Here is a 20,263-nt window from a genome sequence, read left to right on the forward strand (position 1 = left end):
CTCTCTAGTTAGGCCTTTTGTAAGTGGATCCGATACATTATCGCTTGACTTTACATAGTCAATCGTGATAATTCCTCTAGAGAGTAATTGCCTAACGATTTTATGTCTTCGTTGTATATGACGAGATTTACCATTATACATCACGCTCCCAGCCCTTCCAATTGCCGCTTGACTATCGCAATTTATGCATATTGGTGCCAACGGTTTGGACCAGATTATCAGCATATCATCCACATATATCTCATTACTCATTATCAGCATATCATTTATGTCGAATTTAATATTAATATTCTGTTTATAAAAAATCGGATATTTAATAACATTTCTGTTAATATTTACTATTAACAAATAAATTTGGTACAAAAAACTAATCAATCAATCGATCATTTGACCAAATCCTAATCCGAAGCCGTAGCCAAAGCCGAGCCGAGCGAGCGAGCGATGACGACGGCGCGAGGCTTGCCTTCTTCTTAACTCTTTAAGAACTAGAAGAAGTGCAATTGTATATATACCCATCAAAACTTTTTCCTCTTCCAATATGAGACAATGTCCCTTTGTCAAGGAGGGAAACTCAAATATTTTTAATTTTCCTCTATTTTCCATTCACCTTCTTTTAAGCTACATTTAAGCTTTAAAAAAAATATCATTTATGTTGGATAAGAGTTAATAACATTTCTGTTAATATTTATTATTAACAAAAAAAATTAGTCCAAAAAATTAATCAATCAATCTATCATTTGACCAAATCCGAAACCGTAGCCGAAGCCGAGCCGAGCGAGCGACGATGACGCGAGGCTTGCCTTCTTCTTAACTCTTTAAAAACTAGAAGAAGTGCAATTGTATATATACCCATCAAAATTTTTTCCACTTTCAATATGGGACAATGTCCCTTTGTCAAGGAGGGAAACACAAATATTTTTAATTTCCCTCCATTTCTCATTCACCCTCTTTTAAGCTACATTTAAGATTAAAACAAAACCCAACAATCTCCCACATGAATGGGGAATGGCTATATCACAAAAATATACATGAAAAACTGTGTGATTCGCAAGCAAGGATTAATTGCATCTGGATAAGTAGGTTTTCCTTTGAACTTTCCGTAGTGAACTTATGTCGGATATACTCGGTCAATCGTTAGATTTGATATCTTTGAATCGTCAAACTTTGGTGTATACCTAGACAAGCATAAATCACACAACCAACCCTTAACCGCCTTTGGCTCTCATTGTTGTATTCGTTTCAGCCTTGAACACCGCCTGGTTTTATAAGTGTGTAGAGAATTGGCCTTACAAAGTTCTCCTTGAAGCGGCTAATACTTCACACTTATATAGGTGATTCCTAAACGTGTCATCCCATCGATACATTATTTGATATACCCCGTATCAAATTTAGAAATTATTAAAAAGCCTTAATGCTTTATCCTTGGTACTGAACATTATCTTATCACGAGAATGGACCAAACCTTTAATTGACAATGCTGAATCGTTATTAATGACTTTGTTTGATCTCCTTGAACCTAGATCTTGGGATCTCCAGTCTTCTAGGTAGAGTTACCGCCACAATGGCTTGTTCTCGGCCATAGTCCCATTCCCCTCGATGATTTCTCAACTGCCTCTCTAGTTAGGCCTTTTGTAAGTAGATCCGATACATTATCACTTGACCAAATCCGAATCTGAATCCGAAGTCGTAGCCGAGCGAGCAAGCGACGACGACGGTGCGAGGCTTGCCTTCTTCTTAACTCTTTAAGAACTAGAAGAAGTTCAATTGTATATATACCCATCAAAATATTTTTCTCTTCCAATATGGGACAATGTCCCTTTGTCAAGGAGGGAAACTCAAATATTTTCAATTTCCCCCCATTTCTCATTTACCCTCTTTTAAGCTTAAAAAAACCTCAACAATGGCTACATAAAATATGAAGTTAAGAAACAAGATTCAGAACTTAAAAGGTTAGAATACAAAGAACTTAGTTGTTTAACTGCAGTGCCTAGTAGATTCAATTCAACCTTTATCATAGAGTTTAAAAAACTTAACAATTCAAAATATTAAAAAGGCATTATAAAAACATCACAACCAAAAAAATAAAGGGGAGAGAAAACGTATTTATTAATTACCTTAGCCAATATTACAATAACAAACACACCACCGTTGAAAATAGAAAGTAACTTTAATTTTTAACTATGCAATTACATTTAGAAAAATAAAACACGTAAAATAGAACTTATGAAACAAGCAGAACCTTTTATTAATTAACAAGCGTTGTGTTGACGAAGCAAATTACCAAGAAATCTATTCTTAAAATTACCAAGAAATCAAGAAATCCTTTGTTGAACTACAGAAGTCCACCATCAGAATGGCATAATATACATTTTTAAAACAAAAATAACTTCATAATGACCAAAATGTCCTCAGGTGAAGCAGGTATGTCAACGGAGAGCACACCCTGCTTCACCTGTTTCTACACCACTTCTTATATAAATGAAAGTAGAAAGAATTAAGCACGTCCCGTGTGTCGGACACTACAACAAGTTATTTTAGTATTTTTGTTTGTGTTCTGCCCCATTATACACCTAGTATAAATAGAATTCTTAAACTTATTTTAGATAGTATGGATGATAATTTTGATATTATATAGAGAAAATCCTTGTCCTTTTAATTTTTTTCCTGATTGAAAAAGGAAATACCTTCGCAAGATAATTCAAATTTTGTTAAGAATATTTTGCTTTGATAAACTTGATTATATTGATTTTCTATTCTAATTCCAATGTTTTCCATTTTTATACACATGAAATTGTAGAGTTGAATTAGGATTTATATTGGTTTGCTGCTTTGATTCATTACTAGAATATAAAGAACTAACAAGGTTTTTAGTTTCATATAGAGATTATTTGTTAGTTTTACTCAACATATATATATTTTGATTAATCAACCAATTTTCTTTGTTATAATTTTTCAAATATTTCTAAATATAAAAGGCATTTAAAACATTTCATGTACAAATGTACTATAGTAAAGTACATGAAATTTTAAAAAATTTCTTATTGATATAAATATATTCTCTTCCTTAATTCTCTCCTTTAAGGAAGTAATATTTCGAATATCACATTATCATATTGGAATATTATATTGGAACATTGTTTGACATGCTACTATACAAACTTTATTTGAAATCTTTCTTTTTCAAAAAAGAAAAAATCCAAACGCGAGAAACATATAAGTTTCTGGCAGCGTTCCATTAGCAGTGTGTTTGAATTGCCTGCGAAAGAACATTTCAGAGGAAAAGTTCAGCTGCTAGTTCAAACCCTAACTCTTTGGTTCTATGGATCCTCGTCGTCCCTCTCGGGTTATAGATCCAAAAGTTCGTCGGGTGGGTTTTTTCGCACCCGACCCACACACTTCCGACCCGGATAACCATCCCGGGCTTTCCTCATCTCCGCCCGGCAATTCGGTGATCCCTCACGCCTTCGAGAGCGTCTCACAGGCTGTCCCTGTTCCTAATTCTACGTCGACGTCGCGGCCTCGGCGGTCTTCTTTTGACGAGAGTGAGCAATTGGTGGTAGGAAGTTACAATCCTATGCAGTCGGTGCTTGGAACTTCGCCGACGTCTAGTGGAATTGGCGTAGAGGGAGAGTTTTCCGAGGACTCAACACACTGGATTCGTCAGACTGACGGCTTCAGTTTGACTTCAGCTGCCCGATTGACGGAGTCGAAAGACGATCAAGGTATCTCTAGCATTTGTAATTTAGCCCATATAAACTGGGCATTATGATTTTTTTCGAATCCCTCAGTTTTAGTATAGGTATTTGCAATGCTAGATAATGTGGAAAATGTCCTGTTGTATTTGTTTAAAATGGTAGGACGAACTTTTGCTCTTTTTCTTTATTATTTATGATGGTGATGTTCCACCTAGCTTGCACGCACTTTGATTATTCCACGAGGTAAGTGCTACCTCTCCTGGCATACCTGCTACCGCGCACCTACCGCGCACCAGCACCAGGTACCTCTCACCTCCCACCAGCACCGAGGTACCTGTTGCCTCCCACCTGCACAGGTACTTGTGACCTCACACCAACACACGTAGCAGGTAACTCTGTCCACTCAGGTCTCTTCATTTCATTCTCTGCTCGATTTGGAGTAGATGACAATTAGATTAACCCAATCCTAAATATCAATTGAACACAAGATCCAGAGATTCTATGTAGTATACTCTTCTGAGACCATATACTCTGCACATTCAGTATCATCTTGTAGCTTATTATGTATGGGACCCTATATGGTAATGTTTGATGTTATAATTAGGACGACGTGTGGAGCATTATTACTGATGTTGTTCAAAGCTTTTGTCTGAGCTATCATTTCTGAGTTTTCACATCTTAGGAGCAGTAAGAATGCTGGTGATAAATAATGCTTTCCTGCTTGCATTATTTGCACTGAACTCCTTTATTCGTCAATTAATTACAATTAGGTGGGCTGAAAAGCGATCCTTCCTCCCAAGAACTTTGATCTTGCTAGAACCAGTGTTTCTCAGATGATGATAAAAAACATTTTTGTCTTGCAGAACAGATCAGTGCACAAGTTGCCGAAACATCGAATGAAGTAGAAAGAAATGGAAAGCCACTAAAAGGGAAGAGCACCAAGGCTGAAAGGCGTGCACTGCAGGAGGCTCAACGAGCTGCAAAAGCTACTGGAAAAGGTTTCAATCATCTTCCCTATTTAGTTAGGAAAGCAACCACTATACATTATCTCCACATAGGGGAGGAGTGCGGAAACAAGGTTCTTAGAGTTTCCTTTCTTTGTGATACAACTTCTGTTAACTAGTTTGTGTCTTTATTATTCAGATTTTTGTTATTGTTCATTTTCTAGAATCATATGATTTGCTGGATTACGTACTTGATCAACGTTGTGATTTCTATTAAACGCCTCTCTTTGTCAGCAATCCCCTCATTTTCCAGTTGCTTGTGCTTCTTTCTTGTTAATGGATAACTCAGTTTATTCGATATGCTGCTTTTGGAACATCAATCATGTTGTTTGATAGTCATGCTTGATGGGAGAACTAATAGAAAATAAAAAATATATAAAGATAGTGGAACTGATAGAGGATAGAGTATATACTTGGTAATATTTTTATTTCTTTTCAGTTGATAAGTTATACTTGGTAAGTTTTTATATGACTTGTGTTTGTGAGACTCCATATATCCTGATTTTCCTTTTGAGAAAAAGCTACGCCATCACCTGGCATCTCTTACAAGTGTTATTAGCATTATTCTTAAATATCCATCGTTTTGTGATGTTGAGAATATCTAGTTGTGTGTCTCTGAGTAAAGTCATTAAATGTACTAGCTAGCTGAGTGATACACTATATATATGTGTTTGCCATCCATAAAATTCTCAAGGACCTAGGTAGGTCAATGTCTGAAGGCGTGTTTATTTTCATTTGTAACCACCAAATTGTGTCAAAGAAATTTATTAGTCTTAATTATTGTTTTCAGGTTTTCCTTCTTATATTCATATCTGTAGCATTTCTAGAATTTTTTACTATGGGGTACTTTGATAATTTAGGTGCTGTTCATTAGCCATCAGGAGCTCTTCAGCCTAATATTTTTCTACCCTTTTTGGCCATAAATACATTCTTTTTTGAGCTGTATAAGCTGCTTTGACTTTGCCAATATGAATCAGTTATGCATGAGCCTATAATAATTTTTTCTTGAATAGCTTTTCCGGTCGCAACAACATCTGCATTTGTTGCCCCTAAGATATGAATTGGTTCCTTTCATTTCGTTTTTTATTTACTTTCTTGAATCATTGAGGATTGGAGTGAAACGACAGTAAATGGAGCAAAATGAATATTGAAGATTCATTAGTCGACCACAAGTCCATAACTAGCTCAGAATTGAAGCGTAGTAGTAATAGTTGTTCTTTTTTTTGTTTCTGAAACATGAATGAAGGTTTATAGTTGTGACATTACCTTGGAAGGATTTCTGAATAGTGAATACTAATTGGAGCTTTCAAAAGCTGTATGCTAATTGAAGTTAGGTCAGAAAATCTTTTTGCTGAGTCGTTAAATCATCTTTCTGTAAAATTTATTTTATTTTTGGATCATATGTAGGTGGGGAAACATCTGGGACAAAGTTACGCGGACAGTCTGGTAAACCTACTAAGCAGCCTTCACAAAAGAAAGATAGTGGCCCGATGATATCATCTGTAGCTACTCATGAGACAAAAGGAGGTGACCGACCCCTAGAGAAAGATCGCAAGAAAGATGTACCTGCTCCTAGGATGCAATTTGATGATAAGAATCGTGTTGAAAAAGCTAAGAAGCGTGCAGTAGTTAAAAAGACTGAAGCTAGAAATAGGGTAGAACTGTTTCGGCATTTACCTCAGTATGAACAAGGAACTCAGCTACCTGATCTTGAATCAAGGTTTTTCCACCTTGACCCTATGCATCCTGCAGTTTACAAGGTAACTTCCCTATGCGTCATCTCCCATTTTCGTTTATTTCTGCTTTAAAGTGGGAAACATTTCACAGAAGTAGTTGTATAAGATACTAAGCTTGCCATGGAGGACTTTAGTCAGCAAGTGAGAAGGACAGATGCACATTATCATCTTGCTTCTTGATCTTGCATCTGTTGTCAGATACACTACGACTGTATTACCACCTGACTGCTGAGATCACTGCTGTTGTGACTTTCACTATGCCTCAGTCCCAACCTAATTTGAGTCATTATATGAATCCTCTATATTTTTTTCGCTTTGAACCAGTTTCATTCCATTACTCAATAATTTAGGTTTCTCAAACACTAGATATCCCCTACAGTTTTTATGGACATACAAATCTCTAAACAAACTAAAAAGAACTTTAGCAAACATTGAATGATTGAACCTAATGGAAGTGTACTAATACGACAAAACCTTAAATCTCATAAGTTGGCATGGCCTATATGGATTTTTTCGCTTTCTTTACTTTCGATTATTCATTAAGTTTGCGTTGTTTTGGAGAAATTATATGTCTTTTGAGATAACTTCATTCCGTTCGTCCCATTTTAAACCCTCCAATCACCATGGTACCTCGCCTACATACGGATACATTTGGAGATCTAAGTAGTACACGGCTAAACCATATCGGATGATATTCTCTCATTTTATCTTCTATATTTTCGTACTTCAGGAAGCAGATGCTCTAACTACTGAGCTACAGGATCTTTCCCTAATTTATCCTCTATAATTTTCTTACTTTAGGTTAATTTTGTTTGCTTTATGATATCCTTATACCCAATAAATTTTTATTTGATGTGGACTTAAAGCATTGTTAATTCTAGTATGACACTAAATGGCTTAGGAATGTCACATGTCTTCACGATTGTTTGTGAAATTCTTACCAGGTCGGACTGCAGTATTTGGCTGGGGATGTAGTTGGGGGCAATGCTCGCTGTGTTGCAATGCTGCAAGCTTTTCAACAAGCCATCAAAGATTACTCTACACCTCGTGAAAAAGCTCTAGGTAGAGATTTAACAGCAAGAATCAATGGCTACGTTTCATTTTTTAATGAGTGTAGACCCCTTTCTATTAGCATGGGGAATGCAATTCGCTTTCTAAAAGCTCGTATAGCCAAGTTATCTTTAACTCTTTCTGAGGCAGAAGCAAAAGCCGCTCTTTACTCAGATATTGAGCGCTTCATTAATGAGAAGATAATATTAGCTGACAGAGTAATAACAAGACAGGCAGTTACGAAGATCAGAGATGGTGATGTTCTTCTCACATATGGTTCTTCCTCTGTTGTTGAAATGATTCTGTTACATGCTTATGAGCTTGGGAAGCGATTCCGTGTAATAGTGGTAGATTCTCGCCCTAAACTTGAAGGCAAGGCACTACTTCGGAGGCTGGTGAAGGGGGGCCTGTGTTGTACATACACTCATATAAATGCTGTTTCTTACATTATGCATGAAGTCACTAGAGTGTTCATGGGTGCTGCATCTGTATTATCTAATGGGACCGTCTACTCTAGAATTGGGACTGCATGCGTTGCTATGGTTGCTCATGCATTCCGTGTTCCTCTACTGATTTGTTGTGAAGCTTATAAGTTTCATGAGAGAGTGCAGCTTGACTCTGTTTGTTCCAATGAGCTAGGTATGTCCTATTCATAGATTATATTTCCAATATCATCTGTGTGGCTTTATTGTCTATTAACTCAATTGCAGGTGAACCAGATGCCATTTCCAAAGTTCCTGGTAGACTGGATGTAAATTCTTCGGATAACTGGATAAGTAAAGATAATATTCAGCTTCTGAATTTGATGTGAGTGATTTTCTTCTTCTCATTTTCTCTCACAACTGAAGGATAAATTATTAGTTTCCTTTGATTTTTATAAAACTATGTGTCCATAGTGTCATTTTGTTAAATGGAGTTTCTAGTGATTGGGGAGTTTGTTATGGTCTATCTGCTTTCTTCACCATGTGCATTAGATACATTACAAGGGCATTGGGGTGGGACCAAAGAAATTCATGTATACCTAGGAAAAGAGAAGTTTCATGCCATCAAGAAAAGGCTGAACCTTAATTTTATGAAGAATGTGGAGTAGAAGTGCACAAAATCTTAGAATCCTCCCAAAATATTTACAAGAACAAACTGAGTTGCCCTTGAGCCCACCTAGGAAAAAGTCATTTTCCACTGCTCTGCTCCTCTTAAAATCACTGCCTCAACACCTTCATAAGCTATAACTTGCTTAAAGTTTCCGGACAAAAATGGTTATTTAAGAAATCGAATGTTGTCAACTAGAAGTGAGTCAGAAAAACAAAGATTCATTGTAGTGCAAAATTTTAGGCTAGAAAACATATATGTGAGTCCTAAGACACTAGTCAAGCACCCAAGGATGTGGCCTGGTGGTCAATGAAGTGGGTGAGAACCATGAGGTCTCATGTTCAAATCCCAGCGGAGGCAAATACTAGGTGATTTCTTCCCATCTATCCAAGCGTTGGTGGATAGAGTTACCTGGTACATGTTGCTGGTGGGAGGTGGCAGGTATCCCGTGGAATTAGTCGAGGTGCGCGCAAGCTGGCCCGGACACCACGGTTATCAAAAAAAAAGACACTAGTCAAAAAGAAAGTCCGACTCCTAAGATGCTCTTCTGGTAATAAGTTTTTGAAAACGTATGAACAAATGTAGAAGAACTTTTTCTCAGTGAAGTTTTTTGTCCACCCTTAAAGGAAATTAGACAAATAAGATTTTCTCATTCATCTAATACTTAAATCCATGATTCTAACAGGTATGATGTTACTCCTTCAGACTGTGTCTCGATGATCATCACAGATTATGGCATGGTAAGTGGATTTCACAATATTGCTTGCAACCTTAGTTCTTTAGATTTCATAATTGCAATGTGAAATGTTTAGGAGTTATATCCGGAAAAAACTTACCTGCACCGGGTGTTTACACCCAATATAATTAAGCTAACCATAGAAGACAACTAAGATCTAAGAGCCTTATTTTAAATAAATAAAAAATTAAAAAGAAAGAAATAACAACGTAAAAGAAGTAAGGCCTAAGAGGCCTTCTTTCTTCATTCTTTGCGTATTCCGAAACAATAGCCTACTAATTCAGATTAAGAGACATAACATAAAGAAATTTTATTTAAGCTTTTATATTTTCTACTTTTAAATGGCAAGAATCTTTCATAAAGCATGATGGTGTTTTGCTCGATTTTAATTGAATTTACCTTTACAATGATAGTTACCGGAAAGTAATGCAAAGTATTTTGCCAAGAACTCAACCATAAGTATATATTATGGTAGATAAGTTTTGCAGGTAAGCATATATTATTAGTTGTAACTACGCATACGATATGAAAACAGATGTAAAAATTTCTTTTCCAGATAAAAGCTAAAATATGTTTGTATAATTAATTATACTTACAGCAAGTAGAAGTAAAAAAAATTATGTTGGTAATGGCGTAATGGCCGATGATGGCCTTGGTGGCACAAAAACAAAAAAGTACTGTCGATTTGATGTTACTGTTAGCATAATGGAGATGTGGAAATATTAAGTATTTTAGTAGAATATTATTATATTTGATATATCTCAAAACTAGTTGACAATAGTTAAATACTAATAATTCTGTAAAGTGACATGTGTTGATTGTTTAATGGCCGGGTGTGCGGGTAAGTTTTTCCCGTTATATCCTTTTATCCCTACTCATTTCATGGTCTTTCGGTGTTTTCCAGATACCAACTACAAGTGTGCCTGTGATTGTGCGAGAGTATGGGAGAGAACACCTCCTGATATGAACTGCCCAACTAATGTAGCAATTGGATGTTGCAACAGCTACCAACTTACTGACAATTTCTGCTGTCATATAATACCTAATAGGAAATGAATGCAATTAAAATCATTTACCTTACAGAAAAAATCGAATGCATGCATTAATTTTTTTTTGTCTTGAAGTTTATAGAAATTTACACAGGTCTCAGTAAGATCTTTCATTTAAAATATTAATTCTCTGACAAAATTTACTAGGTCATAGGTGTCGGTGGCCCTTTGTTGGATTGATGTTTGTATATTTTACAATACAAAATTTCTCACGGAAGATTCCGCTAAGATTTTGAGATTCTTGTGCTACTGTTTGTGTAGTTAGAGCTTCACAAGCCAGTTGACTGCCACAGAAGCTTTTATTTTTACTAGAATAAAGACAATATTTGAGTTGTGGGATTTGAGCTTTTATGGCTCCAAAAATCATTTTCTATCTGCTCATGCTTGGACACTAACAACGTCTCTTTAGATAAAAATATCTTTGTTATAGTTGGTAGATGGAAAAAGAAATAGGAAGAGCTGGTAGCATCGATTCCTTGCGAGAAAATTTCAAAGGCTAGACTAATATGTCACTATTTCTGGATGCCATTTTAGTCTGTGTCACATAAATAATACTGTAGTTTTTCTAATTTTCCATCTTTTATACGATGGTTTGAATGTAAATAATGAAATGAAACAGTTAAAAATAGTTAATAATAAAAGCAAAAGATACAAACTAAAAGTAAAATTTAAATAAATTTAGATTGTGAAGCTGCTAGGGAGGTATTAGGGATCTCGAAGGGTTACTTTGGTGGACACAGAGGAGACTGGTGGTGGAATTGAAAGGTGCAAGGAAAAGTGGAGACCAAGAAAGCGGCATACCTAAAGCTAGTGGAAAGTGTAGAGGATGAGAGAAGGGTGAATAAGGAGCAACATAAGTTAGCTAAAAAGGAGGCAAAATTAGCAGTTACGGCGGCCAAGACTGCAGCTTTTGGTCGTTTGAATGAAGAACTCGAGGGCCGAGGTGGGGATAAGAGGTTGTTCAGGTTAGTCAAGGTAAGAGAAAGGAAGGCCCGTGACTTGGACCAAGTGAAGTGCATCAAGGACGAGGAAGGTAGAGTTTTGTTGGATGAGGGGCTTATCCGTCAGAGATGGCAGACCTACTTCCATTGTCTCTTAAACGAGGAAGGAGACAAGAATATTATACTGGGTGATTTGGAATTTTTCGGGAGTTATTGCGACTTTGGGTATTGTAGGCAGATTAGAGTTGAGGAGGTTAGAGGGTTATGCGTAAAATGAGCAGGGGCAGTGCGACCAGGCTGGATGAAATCTCGGTGGAGTTTTGGAAGAGTGTGGGCAAGGCATGTGATCATGCCCAACTCTAGTACTAAAAAGGATAAGCGGTCGTTACAAATATAATCTGGTCTAAAAGTTCGGAGTCGAATCCCACATAGAATTAATGTTTCGCTATAACTGTTCAATATTACTAAGAATAACAGCTCAAACAATTCCTAAGTTATAAAGATTGTGATTCTTATTTTAAACTAATTAACAAGCAACTATTAAAAGCAGTAAAATTATCAACTAAGAAGACTAAGGGCTGGAGATAAGATTTGAAAAGTCTAGTGTTACGATTTTCCCAATCGTCAGAATTCTCCTCTCTATGTCTCCTATAAATTTGTCTATGTATTCTTTACCGATCGTGAGTACTTCGGGTGTCGTAATTCTCTTCCGAGAAACTACCACAATTTACTAGACATATTCTTCCGAACTACGCTAGGTGGCACTAATTCACCGCTCACTAAGATCGCACCAAGGTTTCGTTATTCCTAATCCCCTCTTTAAACCTTCCATATTGATTCCTCACATACGTTAGGAGTGATGTTGTTCAATAACTACCTAAATATGTACCCTTTTCCAAGCAATACATACTAAATAGGCACAATCAATTGAGAGCTCTTCAATCAACTGAAATAAGCGCGTAGTTAAACAAGTAGAGAAATTCAAAGGCTCAATTATATAAAAACGTAACAAGAATTCATCCTTCAAAAGGTTCCATCAAAACCCTAGATAGGAAATTAGCTATTCATGCTAGTATGTAAAAATACAACACTAGAATTCATAACAATGGGAAAAGAGGAAGAAAGAGGAAAAAAACGTGAAGTTGAATCATTCTCCTTGCTCCAAGCGTGTTCTTGCCTCCCCAAAGTCTTCTTTCTCCCCAAAGTAGTGTATCCCCTTCAAAAGCACGTTTTAGGATGTATTTATAGCGACTTGGGTTTGTATAGGGCGAATTTTCCTTCTCCTATTTTGGATTGGAGAAGCTAATTTCTTCTGCTCCGGTCCCGGTTTGGCGAAGTGAACCTCGCTTCGCTGTCCGGGACTTTTCTCTTCAGTTCTTTTTTCACCAATTTTTATTTTATTTGATCATTTTCCGCATAAGTTTGTTCCTACACATAAGAAACACGTAATGAGCATATTTTCACTTCAAAAGCGGTGTGAACTCCCGTAACTCACACAAGAAATAACACACAAACACACTCAAAACATGCATTTTTCATACTTTATCATCATCCCACACTTAAACTCTTGCTCGTCCTCGAGCAACTTAAAATTAAGTGCATAGGCAAGAAATACCTTTCAAAACATACTCAAGCATCACACCAATGACAATGGTTTATATCAATGTTTAGAATCCAACATATACACTCTTCATACATTTCCTCAAGTTTTAAACTCATACCAAGATTATTTAAAATATTCATGTGACTCTTTCTAACCTCCTCACTTTAAAACTTGATTCCAATGCATTGTACACTATGACTCGCTCCTTGTGTCAACTCAAAAATAAAGGTCCCTACCTATCCTTTGCAAATGATGTGCCCTCACCAACAAACCATAGAGAAAGCAGTCCACACACTCAATATAAGTTCAAGTATATTTTAAGGTCTCTCAAATCAGAAGAATTTTCTCACTCTCACAAAGAAACTCTTATGCCACCAAAGCTCGTATCATAGGCTTGCTCATAGTGTATGTCTCCACTAATTTAAGCTTGCAAATTTTAGGATCAAGTAGGACTTTATAGGTTGTAATGTAGGCTAAAGGACGGGTTGGATATATTTGAGAAAATAGTGACTAACCCTCCTAAGCACTTTAATACACTATTACTTCGAAGCACCTTCTTGTCATGACCACTTCAATTTCATGCCATGAAATCATGCACATTTAAGCCCTTCTTCATTAAGCACACCAATATATAGATATATACTAGCCCGGACAAAGGCACTGGGGGTATTATTCTTTTTTTTTCTTCAATTATTCTTTTTTTCACTCTCCTTAATTTGGTATTTTCGGCTAGTACCTTTTTTTGTCTGTACACAAGTGCACCTTTTCGGTCTTTCTATGGTTCCACTCAAAAGCTACCCAATCTCTTTCTTTACTCTTCTAGCTCTTAAGTGCTTTAGGAAGGAAAGGTTCAACAAGATTTGATTAAGAACAAAGGGGATTCAGCTTGTAATGTGGTTGCCAAAGAAAAGGTCTACATGCTCAAAAGGGGTGACTACGGATAATATTAGCATTGGTAGGCAAATAAGCTAGATGGTCAATCAAGGAAAGCCTATATCACTTCCCAAACTTACAAGACTTAATCATTTCGCTTCGACTCACACACGGGGAAAGTTCTAGACTAGAAAGGATGGCACAGAGTATACCAGAATCTCACCTCACACAATGCACATGACTCACTCAGGACGGCTCATGAAATGATTGACCGGATGTTGATCTTAGAATAAACGACTCCGGAATGGAGTTTTGATGGTTTTGTTAGCTCTGTTAGTTGATGTTGGACTTAGGAGCATGTCCGAACCGTGATTTGGAGGTCTGTAGTGGAATTAGGTTTGAAATGGCGAAAGTCAAAATTTTTGAAAAGTTTGATCGGGAGTGGACCTTTTGATATCGGGGTCGGATTCCGATTCCGGAAGTTGGAGTAGGTCCGTAATATTGCACACAATGTGATTTGTGTGCAAAATTTGGGGTCAATCGGACGTGATTTGATAGGTTTCAGCATCGTTTGTAGAAATTGGAAATTCAAAATTCATTAGGCTTGAATCTATGTGCGATTCGTGTTTTAGATGTTGTTAGAGGTGATTTGAGGGCTCGACTAAGTTTGTATCCTGTTTTAGGACTCGTTGGTATGTTTGGTTGAGGTCGCGGGGGCCTCGGGTTGGTTTGAGATGGTTAATAGATCGAAAAGCGGACTTAGTGCATTGCTGAAGCTCACCAGTTTCTGGTGTAATTGCACCTGCGGAGTGGGGATCGCAGGTGCTTTCTCGCAGAAGCGAGAAGGAAGCCGCAGAAGCGGCCAGGGAGGAAGTGAGTATAGGTCGCAGGCGCGAGGTTATTTCCGCACATGCATGGTCGCATATGTGGCGTTAAAGGCATAAAAGCGGAGCTGGGTTGGCCTGGGCAGACCGCATGTGCGAGGGGTTAACCGCATCTGCGATCCCGCAGGTGCGAGCGAGACTTCGCAGATGCGGAGTTGAGAGAGGCATGTTTCTGCAGAAGCGGATGGAAGGCCGCATAAACGGCTCCGCAAGTGCGGAACCTGGAGCGCAGATGCGGGCCTGGGGGACTTAAGCGATATCCGCATAAGCGAAGGATTTACTGCAGAAGCGGTTTCGCAGGTGCGAATATTTGGTCGCAGGTGTGAAAAGCCTTAGCAGATTATTAAAACAAGGGTTCGCGATTTTGGCTTCATTTCAAACATTTCAAGCAGGGTTTAGGCGATTCTTGAGAGGGTTTTTGAGGGGATTCTTGAGGTAAGTCCCTTGGGATCATTTTTTTTCTCAAGTTAAAGCAACTAGCACAGTCATCATAAAATTTAAGCACCCGTGAATTAATCACAAGAGTCAAAAGATGAGCCTCAGTATCAAAATAAAGCCACACATATTGTTAAGGCATGTAATTATAACGACCATGAAGAAAGTATTCAGTTCAAATGCTCCGCACCTAAGCCTCGATATAAAACAAGTTAAAAGCAAAAATTACTCAAGCTTCTTCCCATTCCATTATCAATTCAAAAAGAAAAAATAATGAAAATCTTTTTGTGTTTTTCGTTGGACTTTAAACCCTCAAGAAAACTGTCAGAAAGTCCATCGTCCGGAAAAGTCCAAAACTTTATAAAAAGTCTACCTACAAGAAAATAATTACTACCCCGTTCAAAGATACATCCCTTGGAAAAGAACCGCGGCCATAAGAAAAACCAAGAAGAATTATTTCTACCTATTTATTTTTTCTATTTTTTTTTTTTTTCAACACACATGAAATAACACGACTAAAATAAAATCGAAATTCACCCAAACAGTCTCTTCACCCCACACTTAAATTTATGCATTGTCCCCAATTCACACCCATAAATACAAAAGAGTAAAAGAAACTCTGTGGTAGGCCAAAGACCGAAGCATTAGCAACTCATGGGATACTCAGACTTCTCCCATACTTGGATCTTTGTGCGGGCACCTCACACTTAGTTCTAACCATCTCACTTGCTTTTGCTTTTTTCCAATGGCCTTGCTTCCCATACTCCTAGAGAAATCAAAAACAATACTACACGAATAATACAATAATAAAAAATAAAAAAAATAAAGCAGTAAAGTTAGGTTGCCTCCCAACAAATGCTTGATTTAACGTCGCGGCACGACGCGAATCACTTTTTGCCTCCACCTCGAGCTTATGAATTGAACCCCAATTTTTGCTTCAAGCTTATGATTATTCTCTTGGGGCGGTACAAATTCTTCCGAGCCAAAAATTAAATAATTTTCATGCACTTTTTGGCTCTCAGCCGAGGAGTGTCACCTTGCCTAGACGGCCTTGAAAATTTCAAAATATAAGGTTCATTGACCTCTGCCCTTGACTTCTTTTTATGCTCATAAGGATCAATTCTCATTTCACCATCCGAACATAATGTAGAGAAGTATTTATAATGAGGTCCAACACGCTCAAATACTCGAACTTCAAGATTTTCAACCTCCTCGATAAAAATTACACTAGAGTCAACTAAATTTGTATCCTTAATATCCTTGCCTGACTCTAGTATCATTTCTTCAACATTGATATCATCAAATTCTAGTTGGTTAAAGTGTTGGTGTTCTACTCTAGACCCCTCAATTGACACCTCAATTTCTGTCTCTAATGCATATTGCTCCTGGCTACTATTTATAATATTAACTTGTTGAGTATTAAAAGTTTCAACTAGTTGACTCACTTGAGCCTCCAAGTTGCGGATAGTAACATCTTGATTTTGTATGTGTAGTTGTTTCTCATTATTTTATTCCACAAGGAACCTTAGCATATCCTTGATCTCTTTTAGGTCATCATCCCTGGGTTCTTTGTTCCTATTAACTTCACAAAGAAAGTAGAACCATCACAGTAAGGGGTTGGAGGAGGATAAGAAATATAAGCACAACCATGAAAGTGACCATCTTGACCACCGCACATATCACACACATTCCACACATAAGATTGAGTTGGTGCACATAACTCGCTCTCAAAAATATTTTGACAATTTTGCCACAGGTGGTTTCCTCCACAATAAGCACAAGGAAGATCAACAGTAGAATTACCAACATCGAAACTCTCATAATTCCAAGATGCCATATTTCTCAAATTAACAAATAAAACTAAAATAATAAATCAAATACTAGAAAATAAAATAAAAGTTCAAACTTGAAACCTAGTAATATGTACAGCAACAGCTACACCGTTAGTTCCCCATCGATGATGCCAAAATTTGATCACGTCCAACTCTAGTCCTAAAAAGGATAAGCGGTCGTTACAAATATAATCTGATCTAAAAGTTCGGAGTCGAATCCTACATAGAATTAAGGTTTCGCTATAACTGTTCAATACTACTAAGAATAACAGCTCAAACAATTCCTAAGTTATAAAGATTGTGATTCTTATTTTAAACTAATTAACAAGCAACTATTAAAAGCAGTAAAATTATCAACTAAGAAGACTAAGGGCTGGAGATAAGATTTGAAAAGTCTAGTGTTACAATTTCCCCAATCGTCAGAATTCTCCTCACTATGTCTCCTATAAATTTGCCTATGTATTCTTTACCGATCATGAGTACTGTGGGTGTCGTAATTCTCTTCTGAACAACTACCAAAATTTACTAGACATATTCTTTCGAACTACGCTAGCTGACACTAATTCACCGCTCACTAAAATCGCACCAAGTTTTCGTTATTCCTAATCCCCTCTTTAAACCCTCCGTATTGATTGCTCATATACGTTAGGAGTGATGTTGTTCAATAACTACCTAAATATGTACCTTTTTCCAAGCAATACATACTAAATAAGCACAATCAATTGAGAGCTCTTCAATCAACTGAAATAAGCACGTAGTTAAACAAGTAGAGAAATTCAAAGGCTCAATTATATCAAAACGTAACAAGAATTCATCCTTCAAAAGGTTCCATCAAAACCCTAGATAGGAAATTAGCTATTCATGCTAGTATGTAAAAATACAACACTAGAATTCATAACAATGGAGAAATAGGAAGAAAGAGGAAAAAACGTGAAGTTGAATCCTTCTCCTTGCTGCAAGCGTGTTCTTGCCTCCCTAAAGTCTTCTCTCTCTTAAAAGTATTATATCCCCTTCAAAAGCACGTTTTAGGATGTATTTATAGCGACTAGGGTTTGTATGGGGTGAATTTCCCTTCTCTTATTTCGGATTGGAAAAGCTAATTTCTTCTGCTCCGGTCCCGATCTGGCGAAGTGAACCTCGCTTCGCTGTCCGGGACTTTTCTCGTTTCTTCTGCTCGGGTCCCGTCTGGCGAAGTGAACCCCGCTTCGCTGTTCGGGACTTTTATCTTTAGCTCTTTTTTCACCAATGTTTCTATTATTTGATCATTTTCCGCATAAGTTTGTTCCTACACATAAGAAACACGTAATGAGTATATTTTTATTTCAAAAGCGGTGTGAACTCTCGTAACTCACACAAGAAATAACACACTAACACACTCAAAACATGCACTTTTCATACTTTATCACCACGCTTGGAGTGGCTCACTAGGTTATTTAATGTCATTTTTAGAATGAAGAAGATGTCCGAAGAGTGGAGGTGGAGCACGGTGGTTCCTTTGTACAAGAACAAGGGTGATATCCAAAATTGCAATAACTATCGAGGTATCAAGGTGCTTAGCCATTCTATGAAAGTTTGGGAGAATGTGGTGAAGCTAAGGGTGAAGAGGAGGAGTGTGTCTCTTTCTGAGAATCAATTCGGGTTTATGTCGGGGCGCTCGACTACAGAGGCCATTCACCTTATTAGGAGTTTGATAGAGCAGTATAGGGTGAGGAAGAGAGACTTACATATGGTGTTCATCAACTTAGAAAAGGCGTACGATAAAGCCCCGATGGAGATTTTGTAGAGGTGTTTGGAGGATAGAGGTGTACATGTTGACTACATTAAGGTGATTAAAGACATGTATGATGGAGAAAAAACCCGAGTGAGGACGGTGGGAGGGGACTCAGACCATTTTTCGGTCATGATGGGGTTGCACCAAGGGTCCGCACTCAGCCCTTTTTTGTTTGCCCTGGCGATGGATGTTCTAACGTGCCACATCCAAGGGGAGGTGCCGTGATGCATGTTATTTGCAGATGATATTGTATTGATTGACGAGACGTAAGGCGGTGTGAATGCGAGGTTAGAGGTGTGGAGACAGACCCTGGAGTCTAAAGGTTTCAAGCTGGGTAGGACCAAGACAAAATACTTGGAGTGTAAATTCAGTGATGAGACTCAGGGAGGTGAGGCTGGACTCGCAAGTCATCCCTAAGAGAGGAAGTTTAAAGTACCTTGGGTCTACTATTCAGGGGGATGGGGAGATTGATGAAGATGTCACACATCGTATTGAGGCAGGATGGATGAAATGGAGATTTGCTTCTAGTGTTTTGTGTGACAAGAAGGTGCCACTAAAACTTAAAGGTAAGATCTATAGAGTGGTGGTCAGACCGACTATGTTATATGGGGCTGAGTATTGGCCTATCAAGATTGCCCATTGTAACGACCCGACCGGTTATTTTGAGAGTTGTAGCCCCGTTCCCCCATTTACTGCTCATTGTGTATTTAATAGCTGTTATGTAACTTGCCAGGATAGATCTTGCTTCCCCATTGATTTTCCCACCTAGTTGGTGTGTATTTAAGATGTAAATTGGGAGTGTGAGGCTAGGGATTTTGAGAGTTTGATTTGGGGATTTGGGTGACAATTTGGCATCGGATTTTGATACATTTTGTATAGTTAGACTCGTGTTTGAGTGGCCTTTCGGGTTTTGTGACTTTTATCAAATTTCGAGACGTGGGCCCGGGGGGCTAGCTTTTGAGCCAATTTTTGATTTTGATTAATAACTTGGCATTTTCTTATGGAGTTGACTTCTTTAGCCCGTATTGATTATATCGCATTGTTTATGGCTAGATTCGAGGCATTCAGAGGCCGTTTCGCGAGGCAAGGGTGTGTTGGAGTAGAGATTTGCTCAGATTGAGGTAAGTAACACTTCTAAATTTGCTTATGAGGGTAGGAAATCCCGTATTACGTGTCATGTATTTGGTTTTGAGGTGACGCATATGCTAGGTGACGGTCCTTGACTTCTTCGCTGAAAGCATGTATAAGATCATCGAATTGCAATCATTGAGTTCAGATTCAGAGCTGGCTGAATGGGGCGTGTGGGCGTGCACCGTAGGAATTGTGACTTGGTAAAATTTTGTGGAATCGTGTAGTTGTATAATCTGTTGTTATTTGTACATTCTCCATACAGTAGAGAAGTAGAACCACAATTCATGTTAAAAATCATATTTAGACTATATGTTGGCATTGTAGGGACCCACAGAGGTCTTGTACATGTTGAATTATCTGCTTAATTGATGTTTTATACTCAGTCACAGTTTTACTTATTTATTATAGCTCAGTCTCTATTGTTCCTTGCTGAT

At 37.6% G+C, this 20,263-nt stretch overlaps 1 protein-coding gene across 2 annotated transcripts; it reads left to right on the forward strand.

Moving 5' to 3' along the window:
* The first annotated feature begins 3,197 nt into the window (after positions 1-3,197).
* Positions 3,198-10,587, forward strand: LOC104104080 (uncharacterized). 2 transcript variants are annotated; one of them, XM_009612073.4, is made up of 7 exons: positions 3,198-3,722; positions 4,559-4,693; positions 6,107-6,459; positions 7,380-8,124; positions 8,196-8,292; positions 9,260-9,314; positions 10,215-10,587. In XM_009612073.4, the coding sequence occupies exons 1-7, from the start codon at positions 3,320-3,322 to the stop codon at positions 10,275-10,277; spliced, it is 1,851 nt and encodes a 616-aa protein (XP_009610368.1). In that variant the 5' UTR covers positions 3,198-3,319; the 3' UTR covers positions 10,278-10,587. The 2 variants fall into 2 exon arrangements, with proteins under 2 accessions (XP_009610368.1, XP_070047646.1); XM_070191545.1 differs by lacking the exon at positions 3,198-3,722 and having other exon boundaries at positions 4,647-4,773.
* Positions 10,588-20,263: the final 9,676 nt, after the last annotated feature.

This window comes from Nicotiana tomentosiformis, chromosome 12, assembly GCF_000390325.3.
Source record: "Nicotiana tomentosiformis chromosome 12, ASM39032v3, whole genome shotgun sequence".
Classification (NCBI taxonomy): Eukaryota; Viridiplantae; Streptophyta; class Magnoliopsida; order Solanales; family Solanaceae; genus Nicotiana; species Nicotiana tomentosiformis.